Here is a 20,722-nt window from a genome sequence, read left to right as displayed (position 1 = left end):
GCTTTAAACGTAGAGACTGTAATAGTGAGGGTCAATGTGGCACAGTGTGAAGCACCACGTTGTACTCAAAGTAGGGACCATACCTTCCTGAACATAAATGTGATTTAAAATAAGGCCTACTAATATATAGAAATCAATTACTTGACTTGCACTGACACACTACAAGTACAGTTAATCACTTTTTCCTTTAAAAAAAAAAATTTAAAAAATCATGTGCCCAGCTTCATTCAGTTTGCATCATTTCCATGTTTTAACATCTTTTTGCCAAATTAATCACGATGGATTTCAACATTTTAAACATACTTTTGAGCCATTTCAAGACTCTCCTTAAAGTTCTCTCTCTCTGTTCTGCTACTATGCAGAGTAGGATGTACGTGGACAGACCCACCTCCTCACTAGTCCCTTGCATACATTAGTGCTAGAGCAGAAGGAATTCCTAGGACCAGAAATCTGCCTTAAGATTTTGTTTCATCATAAAGTCTTAAGCACAAAGCCAAAATTTATACAGCACAGGAAGAAGCAATGGATTCATGTAACATGTCCTTAAAAAACAGACATGAAATCAGGCAAATATTTCAGCTAGTGCAGAAACAAGAAACGCCTAAGAAATTTTTTTGGCTTTGCTAGACTGTCATGAAACTGAAGGCAGTTCAAGAAGAATAGCAGCATTAAAGGAGAGAGCAATATGTCAGTCTGCAACACAGAATTAACCCATGGAACTGACACAACTAGTGAGATGACAATTATACAGAAGCCTGCTAAATTCATCCTAGTATTTAGTTCTGTCAGGTCTTGCTCAAATAAGTTTTTCATAAATAACCAAGTTGATGATAAATTTCCCTCTGCATTCACCATGAACAATTTCTCTACTGTATCCTACTGTCCCATTGTCATTCAGTGTTTTTGTTTTATTTGTTGAAGTTTATTAAGGTCCCAAGTACCGCTCATCCTGGAATTATATTTGAAGTTATGCTCAACAAATGGAAGCTACCGGCTCCCAATTTGGTTGTCTCTTTAGTGGGGGAAGAAGAAAATTTCCAGATGAAGCCTTGGCTACGGGACACCTTAAAAAAAGGACTTATAAAGGCAGCTCAAAGCACAGGTTAGTGCTTTAGGCTTTAAAGAAGGAATTTATATTCCTACTGGATTCTCACACCTAGTATCCAGTGATCTTTTAATGTCAATGGGCCTGCGCACGTGATTATTTTTGGAAGTTCAAGGCTTTGCTGAATGCAACCTGTATTTAAATGGCTTTGAAAATGGAAGTTCGTGTATTTGAAATAGCAAAAATAAGTTATTTCAAACCAAATTACTCTAGGCAACCATTCCTGAAGTGTAAAATCACCTGACATTGTTCCATCAGAGATGACACTAGAAAGATAGCACGGGATAGGACCAAATACATTTCCTTCTTTGGTGCCGTAGCAAAATAATTCTTAAGAGAGCATAGCAATTTGACTTCAACAAGAGTGAATTTAGGTCAAGAATAAGAATTCTTGGTTTCTCCATTCTCACTTTTTAGCTACCAGTCAAAATCATGTTACAATTTTTATGTTTTTAATATTGTTTTCTTCTAATCTAAGAGCTGAACAGACTTTGTTAGTAAAACAGCCTATGATTAGACTCAAGTTTAAACAAAAAGACTGATAACATATAACACAAAATAAGTCAGCCCACTTTCTCCCTGGCTGTTCACACAAATGACAAGAGTAGTGAAAAGCATTTAAAAACAAAACCAAATCAATCAATGTCTGGGAATATGCATGGAAGTGGCTTTCATTTAAGATGACTTTTTTTCCCTGTAACTTTATGAAAATACCTGCAAAATGAAGTGAAAATATCTGTAAGCATTTCACAGCAAGCTCTTCGTTTAGCTTCACTGGTCTAGACAAGATTGCAACAGTTTTGCTTTTTTAATGAAGCAGCCCAGTACCCAAGATCTTTTTGGTACTTCTGTACCACACAGACATTCTCTTGTCTCCAGCTGCCTTCTATACTTAAGACTGGATAGCATCATGATCTCCAGTTCCTTTATGTTACATATTTGAAAAAGGTTGATTAGCTGTTTACCTAGGGTTCTCCAAATTCTTTGTTACCAAATTCTTTGTTAGTAAATCTTACTTTCCTGAAGAATTCACTCTCCAACACACACAAGAACAAGAGAAAGAGAACACCAGATTAGGCAGGTCATGCCCAAGCTCTTCTGCTACCAGGTGATTGCATGGGACTGTTTAGTCCTCGGTTCAAGCCAACAACTTCCTCCACACCATCCCTTTGCTCTTCCTCATGCAACAATCAGACCTGCTTGGTATAGTGATGTTTCTGCTCATATTTAGACAGTGACTCTAGACTGGACACAGCATTCTTGATGAGCGTATGACATCAGAGTAAATATAGCAACATTGCATCACATGATATGTGAAGCACATTTGCTTGGGCATATAATTTCTTCTTGTTTTCCTTATTAGAGTCTTACGTACTTTGTATGTATTTTAATTCTAAAAGTTACAGTCCATCAAGACCTGTCTACAGTTTATCTATCTAAAAAACCCCTTAAATCCAGTACTGTAAGTAATGTTACTTGACACACAAACATGTTCAATTATAAAGAAATTATCTAACTATTTTTAAAAAATAATTTCAGGTGCCTGGATTTTTACCAGTGCTTTACGTGTAGGAATAACAAGACACTTAGTGCAAGCAGTCCGAGATCATGCACTGGCTAGTACTTCATCCAAAGTAAGAGTGATTGCCATAGGAATAACTTCACTCAGAAAAATCCAGCACAGAGAAATTCTGGACAACACAAAGGTATTTTTCACTTATTCTATTTGTGAGACAAGATTGTTCAGAAGCTGCACCTTTACAAAATTTGGAAGTAGTAGGCAGAACAACGTTGATCTAAGTTAAAAACAAAAGCGGAGTTTAAAGTGTGCTTTGAGGGAAAACAGAAATAAAGAGCAGGAAGAAGTATTAGACCCTAATGATTCTGTGCCCTGTGCACTCAGTATACTTGGCAGCAATTCTGCAAATATCCAGCAGGTGACAGTATTAGACATTAGCTCAGCGACCAGAGTTAGGACGGATGTCAGGGAAAAAAACCCATACATTATAAGGTCCCTTTAATATTTTTTTCCCTTGTCCACTTACTGCAGAAGCACTTACTCCAAGCTATTTCATAAATACTGTAAAAAGTATATTTTCTAGTCTGGAACACAAGCTAAAAATATTCAAGACCAAGTTTTCTTAAATAGTCATTGAATTGGTGTCTAATATACAAAAACTTGCTCAACACACCAGGCCAAAAATGCTAGCCATGTAGGATTTCGTCTAGTTATTGGGAGCTCTAGGGACTTCACAAATCAGGTCAAAGCAATCAAAGTTCTTTCGGGGGGTGGGGGGGTGGTCAGGTAAAAAAACCTCACCCAACAAAACAGTTGCTGAAAATGTCAAGACAAGTTGATGCTGAATTGACCTGGAGGTAGAGAAAAAAAAATAATGGCATGACTTTCTTGTCACTGGATATACAGTCTGTACTAAGCAGAATATTATAACAATAAGTAGGTGTGTAATGACAATGAATGACAGTTCCTCTGTGCTATCTCTATAGAAGCTAAGAAACAAATGACAAACACAGCCGTTTGAAGTCGCACCTAGTTCTTCTCTCAGACAAACTGCCAAGTACCAGCTAGTAGCTGGAAGACTGCCAGACCATATCAACAATTTATTGTCATGGGGCTTCCCTTTTTCCACCCTTTTTGCCAAGGACAGCTACCTGTGTGCTCTACCAGGTGGGACTCTTCATCTGGAAGACTTTAACCTATTTGTGTGGCTGAACTGGTCCAAAAGGACCTCAGAGGTTCATCACATTTGTGAATTTTGTTCAGGAAAGTTGCTTTGGCAAACGCAAACTATTCCACTTCCCTCCCAGGCTAAGTGATCAATATACATCTGGATCTTTCCCAACCAGCAGCTACAAAACAAGTGCGCTGGTCTTTTTGTTGCCTTACATTTTCTCCCCCTTAACTAAAGCCCAAATTCTTTGTCAAGGAATATTTTGTGTAGAGCATTCCTGACCCTATGACTTCTGGCACTGCTTCCACCCAAAGACATTCTGGATTTTAGTCAGTAACTTTAAGACAAAGGAACTATAGACAGGGATGTTGATCTAAACCCAGTTCTCTTTATACTTGGCACTAATACAAGCAGATTGTTGTATAAAAAAGAGCTAACAGTCCACACTAGCAAGGAGATAAACAAGCCCTGAAATCAGTGGATCCCTCCCACCTCTTCTGTGCTAATGGTATGCTTTAAACATCATTGAAAGATCACTTCCACATTTTCAGAGAATAAATAGGAAAATCCCCAAGGGCCTTTTTCAGTTGGTTGTTGTGCCCCTGGCTCCTAATCAAAGCTCACATCTTTGGTGAGTAGGCTTCACATTACATGGCAGCAGAATATAGGCCCACCCTCAAAACAAAATTTGAAGGCAAATTAGTTGTGTCAAGAAGCTTTCCCCAAAAAATGAGAGGCAGAGAGAAGGAGGTAGAAGAAATTTGTGGCACTTGCTCTCTGTAAAGGACATGCAAATTTACTGGTTTTCCTGGAACAGCCTCTGATGTTCCTACTCTTCCCAGAGCTGCTGACAGAGAAAGAAGCCATAGGAACATGCCTGATTATAGCCTTTTTCACCTTGCTTTGAAGGAGATTTCTCTTCTTCAGTTTGACTGTATGCAGCTTCATTTCAGAAAGCCACTTATAGGCATGCTATGCAGCATGCTCGACTCTTCTACCTGCAGCATGAAGGAGCTTGTCCTCTGGGTGACTTAATGTTTTTATGCATTAGTAGTGCTGCTATGAGCTCCAGGTGATATGTTTGCTGCCTCTCCAACATCAGCCTTAGCCTTGGCTGTGGAGAAGAACCTGGACAGCCCCAGGATTGGGCTTCCCCCAGGATTCAACTGGGCACCTGCACTTCCTAGCAGATGCTGCCAAAAGCTGAGATTAAGAAAGGCTCTACATAAGATCTGGCTCTTAAAAAACAGAACATAAATCTCTCTGGCATACCTTAATGACAACTAGGCTACTTGCATAGTTACACTGCTATGTCTAGAAAGGCTTTAACACCTGTCTGTCCACAAAATTAGTGGGAGGGAAATGCAACACACAGGCAGAATAGCCAAGCTGACAGTCTGAGTTTTGTTCATCAACTCAAAGGCTGCAGGAGTTGGAAAAGAGGCACAATAGAAATAAATGCAGATTTTAAACAATTGCTTTAATCTGGTTTACTTGCAATAGGACAGCAATTATGAAGATGAAAAAGAAGAATAACCAGGCATTTATAGCCTGGCTTGCAGCTAGGAATGATATATCAAAGTGGATGTGCAACAGTGGGAAAGAAAGATTTATTAAGGAAGTAAGGGGGGCTTGAAAAAGCGTGTGTATGGAAGACCACACGTAGCACGATCCTTAGAACAAAAGTCTGTAACAGGGGTTCTGATTTACCCAGTGATTTTATGCAAAAATTAATTAATAAATAATTTCAAGATATAACACCCCTCATGCAAAATAAAAGTTAGTAAGATGGCACTTTCTAAAGTCTGCCTGTCACTTTTTTAGAATGCAGTTTCCAAACTGAGAATAACCATTAGACCTCATATAACCCTGTCAAATAAAGCTGCATTTAAATTGATATGGACATATAGCAGGCTAACTTACCTACGAGGCTAACCATGGACAAAATGCTACTGAAGTGAATAGGTTTGCCCCTGTTTACACCAGCTGAGACTTTAGCCCTCTGAGACATTACAGCTCCAACCACAATTATTGGGTCTCATGGCCCCTTTCTATTTGTCCAACAAACATTTCCAAAACCTCTGAATGAATGCCTACATTCCAGAGATGATGACTGATGTCACTGTATTTTGCAGACCCCAAGAGGGAAACCTCAGAGCCTTCAGATTTCAGTACTGTCAAATCTGGCACCTTTCAAAAGGAACACATTCTCCTTTTCTACTCTTTTCAAAGAGTCTATTCAAGTGTCTGAAAGGTGGTGTGCTGTGTCATGGTGCAGACACCACAAAAATGGAGATGAAGCACATAAAAACCATGGACTGTGTTTTGCAGAGAACACTAACATCTCTCCTTCTCTCTCTAGAATGAAAGTCTTGTACATTACCAATCAGATGATAACATCCAAGGCCCGCTGTATTCCCTGGACCACAACCATTCCCATTTTATTTTGGTGGATCACATAATGCCAGATGAGCCAGATGGAACCACTAAGCTACGTCTCACCTTGGAAAAGCATATTTCAGAACAGCGTACTGGATATGGTGGTAAGTTGACTCTATATAGGCATGCTAACTTGAATAATACTGATATTACAGTGATACTTGTGGGCCCCTGGCCTTATCAAAGGCAAGTCCAATTCTCAAATTGGACAGCCATCTACATAGGCAAGATCAAGTAAGCACATTTGTCATTATGCAAGAGCCAGAACTAAGGTGACTCCTGAAGTTGAGAAAGCTGCTCTTTGAACCAAAAATCCCGACTTTTATCATATCTCCTTAAACATAGCTCAAAGCTGATCTTCAAAGCATTGTTCAAATTGCCTTAAAATGCAATAAATGGAAAATAAATCCAGCTTTATGTGCCTTAACCAGTGGTTCTAAGAGATGGATGTTCATTGTTGTATACTTTTATCCCCTCTTGCACACAGGGTCTTGAATTGCTCCCACACTGGAAGAAAAGACTTGTTCCAAAGCCCTCTGAAATATTTTGAGCCATATTTATTTCAGGATAAAATCTTATCCTGGGTAAACAATGTAGCATCTAATGGCCATCTAAATCTATGTGACCCTTGTTTATAATGAGAACTGAGTATTGGGCAGGTCTGCTACTGCTATTTGTGGAAAGAATTCAGTTGTAGTGCTAGTACAATTACTTTTACCTTTCCTTTGTTTCTGCAATACCTGTAGTGCTAGCACAGCTGAAACAGAAGGGACAGCTCACTTATTTGCACTGGTATGCATCAATGGAATATTTTATTACGTAGCCCATAGTATTGTTGCATAGATGTACCTGAGAGCATGAAGGCACCTGAAGAATGCTTATCTGGTGACTCAAATAGGAAAGACCACAGGTGGACTGTAATGGTAGGCTGAGATTACAGTGCTGAGAATTAGAAAGTAGCCTCTTTCTGCTTGCAAACGAAATCTGATTGAACAAATCTCAGTGGAACAATTTTCTGTCAAAAAATGCTGATTCATTTGACAAATATTTCACTGGAACATACTGAATTCAGTACTATCTTCTATAAACAAAACCAATGTTCATTTAAGCTCATTTATATCCAAGCTGAGCAAAGCTATGTGACTTTACTGAAGTAAAACACTTTAATAAGGTCATGCAGAATTTCCCTGTTTTAAAAAATACCTAGAAGTCATTCTGAGGAAATTTTTGATATGCTGAATATTCTTTGCAGTTAAGGACTTCCCACCTTCCAAGCATAAAATCAGAATCCTCCCCCCCTGCCCCTCACCCAACTAAATTTTATCTAAATCTATGGTAAATTAAGAACTTTTGAAGCCATAAACATATCTGAGGAACCTGTAGTCACAGAGGTTACTCTTCAAACTAGAGCATCACCTTATAGATGTATGGCAATGCTATGCCATCCACTAAAACAAATGAAGCTACTTGCCAATCATGTGCTCGCTACAGTTTAGTTCTACCTTATCTCTGTAGTCATCCCACAACAGATCCAACAAGTAGTAAGTGGTGATCTGTACACTGCTGTGGGAGACCTAGAAAGGGAAACAGCAAAAAATTGTTTGAACCAAATGCCTTTTATTTTCCAACTGAAAGGCATTCATCTCATGGTGCTACTGTTCTGATTGAATTGAGCTCTTACAGTATAAAAAGTGGGCCCCTGTGGGGGGATGGCTAAGGACAGGGACGCCTACATTGTTTCTTCCCCTGCTGCCATGACATGTTAAATATTTCATTAGCATTTCTTTTAAATGTATAAGATTATGTTATTAATCACCACATCAGATTGTGCTGAATGAAATTTTAAGCTGTTGAAGCACAGTAATAAAGAGTATATGGTTCCTATCAACTCATATCTGACCCCTCTCACCCTAGCTGGTCTACATAGTTGGCCTCTTCATATACTATAATCCTCCTTTTATCAAGCTTTTCTCCTGGATTCCACAACACCTTCCTGCACATGCTTAGGCATGTGCGTAACACCTGGTACAAACTGTCAGCTTTTCACTTCTAACTGTATCTTAATATAAATAATGGTAGCTGCCTCTCTGAAAACCTAACAGTCTTGTCGTGCACCCTAACGCAGCTCCATTACTCCACTATCTGATCACCTTGCAGTAAATAAATAAGTTAAAAAGTCAACAGTGCTATGACATACAAAAGTGCCAACATCCATATTTTTCAGCTGAGGTGTACTGAGGTGAGAACAGATTGGACTGCTTACCAGGATCATGCAAGATGTCTGAGGCAAAAGTGTCTTTGTCCTGAATCTTAGACTAGGACCCTTTCTCCTAGGTCACAGCGTTATTCTCTTCCTTTACCACTTGCTTCCGCAGTTGCCTGCCTTCAGCAGGCTCACATTCTGGTAGGTACCAAAACAGCACATAGCAAGAGAAGTATTTTCAAGGAGTTGGCAAAAACACAACAGTTTTGTGAAAGCTGTTAACTTCTAAAAATTAAACCATCTATTTCACAGGAACAGGTAGCATTGAGATCCCTGTGCTGTGCTTACTGGTAAATGGAGGACCAGGCACACTTGAGGTAAGAAGCTGTTTGCAACTTTACAAAAACGAATTTTAACTGGTGCCAAGTAATTAACAGAAAATTTGGCTGGATGGCAAATACATGTATTGGCACCTTACATAAAGTCAAAATTCATTTCTATACATCATTAAGAACTGAATTCTGTTAATATTAAGTTTGCCAGTATTTGTTTGGGAGAAATATTTCCTTTTGAATAGGCACCAGCTGATCATTAAAGCTTCCATTGCCAGCTTGTACAGTGAGAAGAAGAAATCCAAAACCAAAACAAACCCACAGAAGCCAGCTCCAGATCTAGCAAAATAGAAATACTGTGCTTTTACTCAAGATCACATACAAAAAAAGATTAATCCTTCAGTGCTGTCCAGCAACAGCGAGACAACTGTCTCTGTCACAGAGCTCAGAGGAAGTACAAGACCAGGTTTGCTAGATACATCATTTAAAAATATGGTGTCCTAGTTCCGCTGAGCAAAAATACATTGTAGGATATAAGACTGGAGATTTGTCTGCTAACAATGCCATATCTCTTTCAGCAAAGGATCAGTTTTGATTTTTTTCTTGAGTAGTTCTACAACTTAACCTGTTAACTAGGAGATACTCTTTGATTTCCATTTTACTTTTACTGGTATTTCATTTTGCTACTTTGTAGCAGCCTGTATGTCCACATGGCATTTTTTTTTAATAATACTCTCAGATGAAAAGGAATACTCTACAGTACCTTTAGAGACACATTTAACCATAATTTAAAGTTTCCAAGTGATGAGACTCTGCCACGCAAACTGGTAAACTCTTTCAGAATAATGACTCATTTATGGTGACATTTTCTAATTTCAGTTTCCAGTTCCTGTATCTTGTCATATCTTTGTCAACTGGACTAAAACACACACTGGTATTGGAAATCTCACTGTTTAAACTAGGATTATGTCACCCTTGAGCTTTCCTTCTAGAAGCTAAATATGGCAGTGTTTTCTATATCTTGGGTGTTGAAAAATCACATATCACAGCCTGTAAATCCCCTTTTCAAAGTTTTAGAGAACAAAGTGACTTGGAGACCAAAGGTGACTGGCTGGAGCCTGATTATGCTTTTTTAGAATATCAATTTCTTAAATACAAATTGGATAATACACACCAAGGACTACAACAGTTGTTAAAACAAAACAAAACAAAACAAAACCATCACTAAACTAAAAACAAAACAAAAAACCAAACCCCTACACAACAAGTGAATCAATAGTTAGATTCTTAGAGTTTCATTAGCTTCTTGCGTAACTCCAGAGCAAGAAATAGATTGGCAGCAAATAGTCATTGGTGCAATTATGATGCCATGGCCTCCGCTTTCCTCTCTCAACAACCTGCCTGACTCATTCTAATTGCACAAGTAATAGAATTATTAGCCTTTAACCCTTGTAGTTGCTATGTTTCAGCAGTTTTTTTTCTGTAGCCCAATGCTGTATTCCCACAGGCAAATTCCTGATTTTCAGAACTTATCACCAGGTTTAGCAGCCAGAAGAGCCTGATAAGAATTTCTGTATAGTGCTCCTCTTGCACTTGACCATGCTAAAACACAAACTGCAGGGGAAAAAATAAAAGTCAGGGACAAAGAAGTTTTACACATTGTTTGTCCAAATCAGTTAGCTTAGCTACTCAGCAGACATGTCATGAAAAGAAGTATAGTCAGGGGTCTATACATGGAAGACCTGCTACCAAATCAGGAAAATCCTAATAGTTTAGAGGAGTCTGGACTGACTCCATAGTGAATCTGGTTTAGGTACACATTTATTCCTATAGTCTGCAAGAAATACTTCTTCTGAATAACATTTTATTTCCGTATATGAATTCTAAAATGTACTTTTTAAACTACAGAGAATTTGCAGCGGTTTGGAAAATTCTGCTCCCTGGCTTATCTTAGCAGGGTCTGGAGGTACAGCTGACATCTTAGCTGCATTCATGAATGACCCACAGCTTGTCATGCCAGAAGCTGTTGAAAAGCAATTTAAGGAGAAATTCCCTGCAGAAAGCTTCTTGTGGAAGGACATTCTCCAATGGACAGCAACAGTGAGCTCATACGTTTGATAGTTACATGTAACATGTTCACAATCTCTCTCCCACCATTTCTAGCTTTGGTAGTCCATTCAGTACAGGTTTGACAAGAAGCTGCCCAGAAGTTTGGGGTACTTCAGTGCTCCTAGTATCATAGAATACCTCTCTAACATTAAAATCAAGTGCTCAGTTGATCATACAAACTACTTTGTCCTAGTGATTCAGCTGAACACTTAGGGCTCTGTCCTTCCTGAATTACTTCCTCAAGTAACAGCCAGCACCCAGGAACCCCACCATCCTTCTGGAGTACATGAAGCATTATTTATACTCCACAGCTGTGGAGCCTGTGCAGCTGTGACAGAAGAGACCTAATTCATGATCTACAGCTGTTAAATGGAAACCTAATTGTGGGCAAGCACAAATAAATTAAAAAGAATGAAGGGTGTTTAGAAATTATCCTATCTATTGTCAGTTATGTGTGGTCTTAAAAAAGAAAGACAAAACAGATTCACAGATTTTCCTTACTCTTTGTCTTGATGCACAATTGCTGGACTTAAACCATTATGCATAAGTGTCTAAGAAACAAAAAAAACACTTTGAGATTGTCTTTATGTGAAGATTGAAGAGCACTGTGTGCCTCCGAGATAATCCAAGTCCACTCAACCTGACTCACTACTTACTCTTTGCAGCCCCTGCCGTAATCCTTAGCTTTAAAAGTTCTACATATTAATTCCATTAGGGAGAACTTTGCCAGATCACTAACACAAGGGGATGGAAGGGCATCTAGAAGCAATATTGCCAGATGGTCACAAAGTCTCGGTGCAGCTGCACTGCGAGAAAGAAAACTCAATAAATAGAGAAGCAGAAGGAAAGAGTACTGTATGTATCAATATTTGATGACTTTTACTCAAAGGAGACTTAGAGACTATGCTTTTAAGTAAACAACTGTGAGAGCAAAACTTAAATGTCAGAGCAGGAAAAGGTAAAACAAAACTAGTGGTATGCTGGCCACAGCATGACTATGAGTCAAGTAAGAACGTGAGTTAAGGAAGAATCTTTTAATTAAAGCACTGCTCTCATTCTCAGGATATCCAAGTTCTGTTCCTCCTATCCTGATGGGTTATTTTGGAAAAGGCAGTAACTCCCTCCTTGCCTTAGGACTTATTTACATATGGGAAACTAATAATGTTTGTGTTCTTGACAAACCTCAGCTTTACAATTAGAACACAAGTCTTTGGGAAATACTGTATGGGTGATCTCCACTGGGCTCTTAAGCATTAATATATAGCAGTAGGACAAGTCATAAAATTATTTTTATTTCAACTCCCAATAGATTCAGAACATTATTTCACACCAACATCTTCTAACTCTGCACAACTTTGAGCAAGATGGTTCAGAAGAACTAGACACAGTCATTTTAAAAGCTTTAGTAAAAGGTAAGAACAACAAACACAGCACAGTGTAGTATTTACCTTATTTGACGACTTCTATGCTATACATGTATTTCATTCTTATCCAGAGCAAGTTCAGTTGGCTGTTGGATCAGATTGCATTTCTGATGCAGAGTTCTCCTGTTTACTTATTGACAAATTAACTGTGGCAGTTACCATAGCTCTTGTAACCTTGCTTTAAAATAGTGTTTGCTTTTTTATCTCATGCTATCTTATAGTACTATTTTAATCGCTCCTTTATTTCAGTATTTGCTTCTCTTAGTAGTAGAGATTATAGAAGAACTGAAATATATTGAGGCAGTTATTCCGATTACAAGTCATTAAAAAAACCAAAAAAACAACAAAACCCCCACACACAAGACAACCAAAACCCACAAGTAGACCTGAACTGCCTTAGTTCCAGACACAATCCATTTCTCTTACAAGAAATCTTCGCTGTATCTTCTGAAAGAAGACATTACTTGCTCTGCCAGTTTGTGTTAACTTAATTGTTTGTGTTAGCCTAAATTTAGCATGGGGATAAAAAGGGCATTCTATTCTTAATGTGCTAATTGAAACAAGACAAAAACAATAGCCAGTCCTATCCCCCCCTTTCTGGAGGCCAGGGTCTTACAGACATTTAAACGTAATATTTTAATAGAGAATTCAACTAGCAAAAATTATTATTAATATTTCTTACGTTAGGGGAAAAAAAACGCTGTGAAGGGTTCCTGGTTAAGCAACCCATGGGTCTGTGATAGCTGAAGGAGAGCTTGAATCACTAATCAAATTACCAATACTATATTAAATTAAACATAACAAGTGTAAAGTACTGAGTTTATTTGCATTTCCTATTTTTGCCAGCCTGTAAAAGTCACAGTCAGGAGGCTCAGGAATATCTGGATGAACTGAAGCTGGCAGTGGCCTGGAATAGAGTGGACATAGCTAAAAGTGAAATATTCAATGGTGACGTGGAGTGGAAGGTACCAGGTTTTATTGCCTTAGAGGACAATCAGTGTATAATTCAATGTGTACAGGACACTGAAACATCCTGATAGAAGGCTCCAGTTTTTAACACTCCCTACATTCTCCACTAAGAGATTGGGCAGTGGTAGTATGCTTCCTTAGGCTATTTGTCTTTCTGGTCCCCTATATGATAATGGCTAAAGACAGAGGAATAATTCAGTGGTCATGGTCTCTTTCTTGAGCCCTTTGGGGGCAACAATCTCCCCCTCCCTTCTGTACAGACTTTAAAGCAAGCAAACCTGAGCTTACAAAGTGAAAGAAGCATGCAGATATTCCTGTTAGAAGATGGTAGGAAGAATGTCACTGTTTCCAACTAAATACCCAGTACGGTGGGTACCTACCCACATCACCACAACTCCTACAGCATGCTATTTGTGTTGATGTTTTAATATTAATGCTTACACAGACATTTTGTCACAGAGAAATGAAGAGTTCTACCTCTCTTTCTCATTGCGCCCACTGTTGACCTGGTGGAAGAGAAAATGTGCATGTTCTCATGTTAAATCTTACCTCCCTCCTCATCCATCCATGATTACCCCTAAAAACTTCCTTTTTTTTTTTTTTCCCCCCCCCTTCCTCAATCTAGTCCTGTGACCTGGAGGAAGTGATGATGGATGCTCTGATCAATGACAAACCAGAATTTGTAAAATTATTTATTGACAATGGGGCTAACATATCCGAATTCCTGACATATAGTCGTCTGCAGAGACTCTACTGTTCCATTTCTCAGAAATGTCTCCTCTATGAACTTCTACTGAAGAAACATGAAGAAAGCAAGCTGACCTTGGCAGGGCTCACTGGTCAACAGCATAAGGAACAGAAGGAGATCTGCCCACTCTTCACTCTCAGTGAGGTCTCCAGAGTTCTCAAGGATTTTCTCCATGATGCATGTAAAGGTTTCTATCAAGACCTCAGATATGGAGGCAAGAAGAAATCTGTGAGTTACAGCTTTCCATCATAGTCCTGCTCCTCTCCAATTTAGAATTTGAAAAATTTTAACTACATCTGGCCTTTGGGGTTGGGGCAAGGAAGGAAAGGGAATATGAGAGAAACGGTTGCTTCAGCTTCTCATTCTTTTTTTCAGCTCATTATTATTACAGCTAAAATGGTTTGGTCTTTTTAATTTCAAAATTAAAAAGGAAAAGAAAGGAGTTTCTAGGGTAGGTTGTGATTCTTCTTTCTCCCCTTCTGCATGTGGGATTTTATGCAAGGTTTTACTGTACCTTGAACTAGTGCCAAGATATGGCCTCTGTTTCATGATCTGCAGAGGCCCCTGTATCTCACGCTTGTCTAGCGCAACTCCCACAGACCATTCCTCATTCTAGCACCTTGCACGTGGAGAACACTCTGTTGATCTTACTAGTCTCACATGTATAAGAACAGATTCAATGAAAGATATATGGGGAATATGAAGAGATGGTTTTACATTTACTAAGCAGTAACTAGACATAAAAATAGCAGTCTGCATTTCTCATACAGAACTTCAAGCAGAAGTACTTGAAAGACAGAATTTTCTAGGAGAAAGACAAGCAGGCAATGACCATTTTCAATCCCAGGTCTGAAAATGGTAATCTTTGTACATAAAACTATTCCCAGATTTATACTGTGTAGGAGTAGATTGTATATTCAATAATGTGCTGTACACGATATTTGCCTTTAGATCATTATAGTCTTGTTACTGAGTGTCATAACACACAGCAAGAAATAAGAACGATTGTGTGAAGTGGCCCTGGCAAGCACCTTGGCCCACACATGACAAGGATAACATGTGATGGGTACCACTGTGGAATATCTATAGTGCACTGCCCACAGTTGTGCAATAGATACATCATCATTTTTGCATTTTGACAGTGTGTTTAACATTGAAACTCAAAAGTACTAAAGTTCTTGCAAGAGCATTGGAGACAAGTTTGGACATATAATTTCAAGTCAGAGAGGTATAGAGAAATTTCATTAAGATCAGAGTTTTAGACAAACTAAACAGTTAAACCTTTTGATATTTGCAAAGTTCTAGTTTCATTTTAAAACTGTTTAAACTAAAAAATAACAACAAAAAATTCTCCCTCAAGAGCTTCAATCACTTTTGCTTTGATAAAGCCTAGCTAAAGTAATTAGTAGTATGAAAAGGTAAGTTTTAATCTAGTCAGAATTTCTTTGTTTAAAAGGACAGACATTTTGGGGCAATACCTTTAAAGTCATTAAGCAGACTCCTTTGTGGGATTTGGCACTAAGTGAGCTAAAGCCAAGTGCTGTAAATAAGGCCCGATTCAGATACCACATCACACTGCCTACTAGCTTTTTTCCTTTAAAAGCTTTTTCCCATGGCTGCCGCCAGTGGCTTGATCCCATTATCACTGGCAACAGAAAGAGCATCACTATACTGGGATACCAGTGTCACTGTTGCTAAATCGTGTGTCTTATTTCAAGCTAGGAACTGGTGGTTACAAAGACTGATGAGACTTTTGGGATATCTTTGTTTCCTGCAAGGTTTTCAGTGCAATTCAGTTGATTAAATAGCTCACTACAAACTGAAGGAAAAAAAAAAAACAAAAAAACCCAAACAACACCAACACCCCCCAAAAATGCCATGAAAATAAATTTTAACAGAATCCCATAGTTTAAAGTGCTGAAAAAATAGATCCTCACAAAAACTTCTTTTATTAAAAAAAAAAATAAATCCACTCTGGCTGCTTCTAATTAACACAATAGATATAAAGGCAGTTTTTAAATATACTTACAACTCAGGACTTGACCTAAGTTGCCACACTTCCTCTGGAGAGTTTTTTATCAAATGCTAAAGGAATAAGCACTGTTCTACTTAAAATACTCCCTGCATGAGGGAGAGGTTTCTCAAAGGAAAGACTAAAAAGAGGGTATTGACGTACTCTATTCTTGTCCTGTACTGGGTGTTGGTGAGATTTATTTCTGTTGAAATAAAATGCCTTTTGTTCCTTTTTCTCTGAAACCATGTCCTCTGTGGCAGTTGAGCAGAATCCAATATAAGTGAAGGCAAGCTCAGATTAGTTAATCACAGGTTTGTCTTGTATGATATTACATACCAGCAGTGAAACCCTGGCCTTAATAAAGTCAATGAAAGCTTTACCATTGACTTCAATGGAGTCACGGTTTCATCCAGAATGTTCTCACACATATTGAGTTATACTGGGGACACAAGGGTCCTTTGATTCAGTACAGAATGAACTAATTACCTCTCAGTCCTACAGAAAAGAAAAAGAAAAATCAAAAGAATATGAAATAGCTGGCAAGGCCAAGAGCAGCTTAGATCATGTCATTTGCATGGTATGAGAATGTAAAGCAGGTTTTAATTTCTACAAACCATATTTCAGGATAAAATGAATACAAAGCGATTACCTGGGCCTTTGGATATGAACCAGAAAAGTGAAAATCCTTGGAGGGATTTGTTTGTATGGGCAGTACTTCAAAATCGGCACAAGATGGCAAACTATTTCTGGGCTATGGTAAGCTTTGTGCTGTAGCAGCTTCAGGTGAAATATTGGCATATTTCAAGTATATGAGATGCTTTTTGCTCAGCCTTGCAGCGCAGATGACAGATAGGTTTGTTTCTAAAAAACGAGATGCGGCATTTATAAGGCTTTTCACCTCCATGTGGCTCGTGCCAGCAGGGGCCAGAGGGCCTGACAGAGAGGGAGGGTAGAGCAGCAGCAGATGTAAATCAGCACAGCCTGAAACACTGCTGATGAACTTCAGCTGCAGAGTTGGCCCTCCTCTTCCTTGCTGCTGATGACTCACCACTCTCAGTCTCAGGTTTTGTTCCTTCTACAATAGGTCAGTTGTTTGGGTTTTAGCAGGACCGAGAGGGAAGACTGTGCAATCGAGCATCTTTAGCTTACGTGCTGTATGCATAGGGAACAACAGCACCACGCTCTCAAAGGGTGAGCTTCAAGCTGGCATAATTGGCTCCTGTTTTACAACCCTCCACAACCCAGGCCCTGTCTTGTGCCTCTGGAGTGCAATGCCAGAGCTTCCCTCCCCCCACAGAGCCAGACACAGCTATCGGGCCCCATCTCTGAGCTTCCAGACAGCTGCATCTGGCAATGGGGGAATTCACAAGGAGGGTCAAACTGCAGCACAGCTCTTCAGCTAGTGTATGTGCATGCAGACACATCTGCACCTTGCAGGGCCTTGTGTTTGTGGAGCCCTATTACCAGAAGGCACGTTTCTTTGCTCTGTGCCACTTTTGTGCCTCTGCCAGCTGTACTCCCTCCTTTCCCATATGTCTTTATGCACGATCTCAGCACAGTCGTGTTTGAGGCACTGTGAGACTGTTTTGCTCTCTTTCCATAACATGTTCTTCTCCTCTCAGTCTTTGACTGCTACCCAAATCAGGCCCATCTAAGGTCAATCAAACCCAGAAGTCTCCAGCCTTATAAGTCACAAGAACTACTGCTATGTGGTTTTCACTTCTCAGATATTACGAAAACTGCCATTTCAATCGACATTTTGGACTTTCAAGTTCGTATTTGAGGCAGCACCCCTTTCAATTCCACAGGGATCAGAGGGTGTAGCTTCAGCTCTGGCAGCCTGCAAGATCCTTAAAGAGATGTCCCGCCTGGAGACAGAGACTGAAGTAGCACGTATAATGAAAGAAGCCAATTACGAGCAGCTCGCTGTTGGTAAGTAAGGGCACCTTTTTAACAGCATCAAAAATTTAAGAAGTAACTGCCATTGGAAGGCAAGCAAGTGAAAAAAATACTGTTTCAGTTGTAAAAGGTCAACTGTCATGAATAATTTAACAGCCTTGCAGCACAGGCAGTCCCAAACATTCAAATACCACTGAAGAACGACTTAAAACGCAATCATTTTGGAAAAAATCAGTCTTCCAGGACTGACCCCTGGGATGTATGGAAGAAATTACTCTCCTGCTGCACCTGAGTTGGTGTTTTAAGTGTCTGATCTTAGTACAAGGTGTGTTACAGGGATGGGCAAGATAGAATAACCAACACGCTTCCAGGCTTGCAACAGCCTGGTTTTCCTGCAATATCAAGCTTGCTCTGTAAGGGACAGTAGAGCAACAAGTTTTGAGGTTTGTCTTCGCTGCTAAAAATAATTTGAGATTACCTCACCCAGAAGAGGGCTAACTGCACTGCAAAACTGCAGCAAGGCTCAGACTGGTTTCACAGCGGACAAGCTGTCCCTCCCTACAGCAGTACGAATTCAGGCATCTGCAATGCTGGAATGCCAAGGCCTCTCCCCTTTGCCTGGTTTAAAAACAGATGTCTGCACACAAGCTTTTCTGCTGATCTGACTTCAAGCTAATCCATACTGAAGGTAGCACCACTGTGAACAGAGGGCTTTAAAGTATGCCACACGTGGAAACACAAAGGCTCTTTCTCTCCCCTTAGAGCTAGTGCATCAAGCAGCTGAAGGCTCATGCAGACTTTGCTACATTATTTATACACAGATCACATTTTTCCCCTCTTCTCACAGGGCCATTATTATTTACAAAAAATAAGAGTCAGGCTCTATAAAATCACAGGGCTCAAGTAATTTAGACATGGAATTACAGGGCCTAATCCAATACACAGAAGTCTACTCCTTGGCTTTGGTAAGTATTAGATCTGCAATTTTAATTTCTGGCCTGGATAACACTGTCAGTATTAAGTAGAACAAACATTCTTTAAGAATGATAAATACCACATCAACTGCGAAATAAGTCTGTGTATCAGGTTATTTTAAGAGAACTTGATTCCTTCCCCAGCCCTCACAGTGTAACAACAAGGTGTAGGCTGGCCTAGGAGAGGTATGGAGATAATCAAGTGAATCAGCAGAATGAAACAGACACAAGAAGTCAGATCTTGTCTAATGAGAAAACCTTGACTTTTTAGACTGTCCTAGTTTCTGAGCTCCAGGACCGTCTTCTCTGGAAACAGAACTATGCCACAACACTCTACCAAGTCTAATATTATTTGTCAAATAGCTATGTCTTAAAACCAAGGATTTGTTGGCTATAAGCCAAAGCTGAGCTGTTCCTTTTGTCTATTCAGGAGAGTGGGGGCAGCATGGCAACTCATCCTTCAAAGTGTAAGAGGATCATCCAAGAGATACAGTTTTGCTTGATACTGCCTAAAGCTCCACTTGATGCACCTACAAATGAGGGACTATAACAAATACTGACATGTTTCCAAGAAGTTTCTTATGCTATTTGTAGAAGAACTGAGAAAGAAAATTTTCTTCTCAGGTCAAACAACAATAGGAAAAAAAACCACAAAACCCAAACCCGTTAGAGGCCCCAGGCTGAGAAGGGAGCATGCAGATAGAAAGAGGTGAGAGGGGGGGTACTGACAGATTTACTCTATACCTTTCTGCAACAGTGAGAATTTTAAAATTACAGTGACTTTTTTTTACCAAGGCAAATTATTTCATCAGCCCTCTGCCCCAACACATGTACACCCATGCATAAAGCCATAGTGAGTTATTCTTGTGTCCAGGATCATTCCTCTCTCCCACTTCCTCTTAGCTCTCTCAGGGTCCTTTTCAACTACTTCAGCCTTGCAGAAGTTTGGTGCAGCACGGAGCATCTGGTAGCGCTCAGGCTTTGCTGCCATCATGCTGTACCCTACACACATCGCTCTCTTGCCTTACATTCATTTTGTAATTTTTTTCTTTTAAATTACAAGACCTGTTTGTCTATGTTTCCTTCATTTGGCAGAACTGTTTAGTGAATGCTACCACAACAGTGAGGAGAGAGCATTTGCTCTGTTGGTGAGGAAAAATCAGTACTGGAGCAAAACCACCTGCCTTCAGCTGGCTACAGAGGCAGATGCAAAGTCTTTCTTTGCACATGATGGTGTCCAGGTAAGTTTTACAGACCCTTCCCTCACCACCTCTACCCCCAGGGCCTTTAAGCATGATGTTGTACACAGAAGAGGACAGCACAGCAACTGAAGAACCCCACAAAACATATTCCCCTAAGAGATATTCTTCGGAGAGGGGACTCTTCCCTCCCCTAGCACCATATGAAGAGGATGTTATACCCCATCCTTGACAAAGCAACACAGTTCCCCCTTTCCCCTCCCTTTCATCCAGTTGGCCCATGGACCAGCACACTGAGGAGGTGGTTTAGCCCTTATTCCATCCTGTGCTTTTTCTTCCTTCCTTGCTCACAGAGAAGCATCAGGAAAGCACTCTAAATCTGCCTGAGGCATAATGAAACTGCTCTAAGATGTGAGGTAACTCCTTGTTCAGATTCAAAGAAGAGCTTGCTGATAAAAGTTAAATCAAATTACTATTCAGCTTTGCCCTCACAACCTGAGTTCTCTCCACGTACACAAAACCAAATTAAGAGTGGTGGTACTTTTAGCTCCCAGTGCCTGACTTGCACATTCTTAGCACTACAGATGTTGCTTAATTCCACTTGACTTGCTGTTCTT

The 20,722-nt window shown here is 39.6% G+C and overlaps 2 protein-coding genes across 2 annotated transcripts in view; one reads left to right on the top strand and one right to left on the bottom strand.

The window, feature by feature from the left end:
- The window catches only part of TRPM5 (transient receptor potential cation channel subfamily M member 5), a 39,275-nt gene that overhangs the window by 439 nt on the left and 18,114 nt on the right, over positions 1–20,722 (top strand). The window contains exons 2-12 of the mRNA XM_009927991.2: positions 922–1,102; positions 2,645–2,811; positions 6,158–6,338; positions 8,750–8,814; positions 10,678–10,869; positions 12,188–12,290; positions 13,149–13,267; positions 13,897–14,247; positions 16,658–16,789; positions 17,842–17,965; positions 20,002–20,147. Of these exons, the coding sequence (XP_009926293.2) occupies positions 922–1,102; positions 2,645–2,811; positions 6,158–6,338; positions 8,750–8,814; positions 10,678–10,869; positions 12,188–12,290; positions 13,149–13,267; positions 13,897–14,247; positions 16,658–16,789; positions 17,842–17,965; positions 20,002–20,147 (1,761 nt within the window). The remainder of the gene's footprint in view (positions 1–921; positions 1,103–2,644; positions 2,812–6,157; positions 6,339–8,749; positions 8,815–10,677; positions 10,870–12,187; positions 12,291–13,148; positions 13,268–13,896; positions 14,248–16,657; positions 16,790–17,841; positions 17,966–20,001; positions 20,148–20,722) is intronic.
- The window catches only part of KCNQ1 (potassium voltage-gated channel subfamily Q member 1), a 422,193-nt gene that overhangs the window by 396,181 nt on the left and 5,290 nt on the right, over positions 1–20,722 (bottom strand). The window lies entirely within an intron of this gene.

This window comes from Haliaeetus albicilla, chromosome 16 (assembly GCF_947461875.1).
Source record: "Haliaeetus albicilla chromosome 16, bHalAlb1.1, whole genome shotgun sequence".
Taxonomy (NCBI): Eukaryota; Metazoa; Chordata; class Aves; order Accipitriformes; family Accipitridae; genus Haliaeetus; species Haliaeetus albicilla.
The sequence above is the reverse complement of the archived record's forward strand: the minus strand, read 5'-3'. Positions and strand labels throughout refer to the sequence as shown.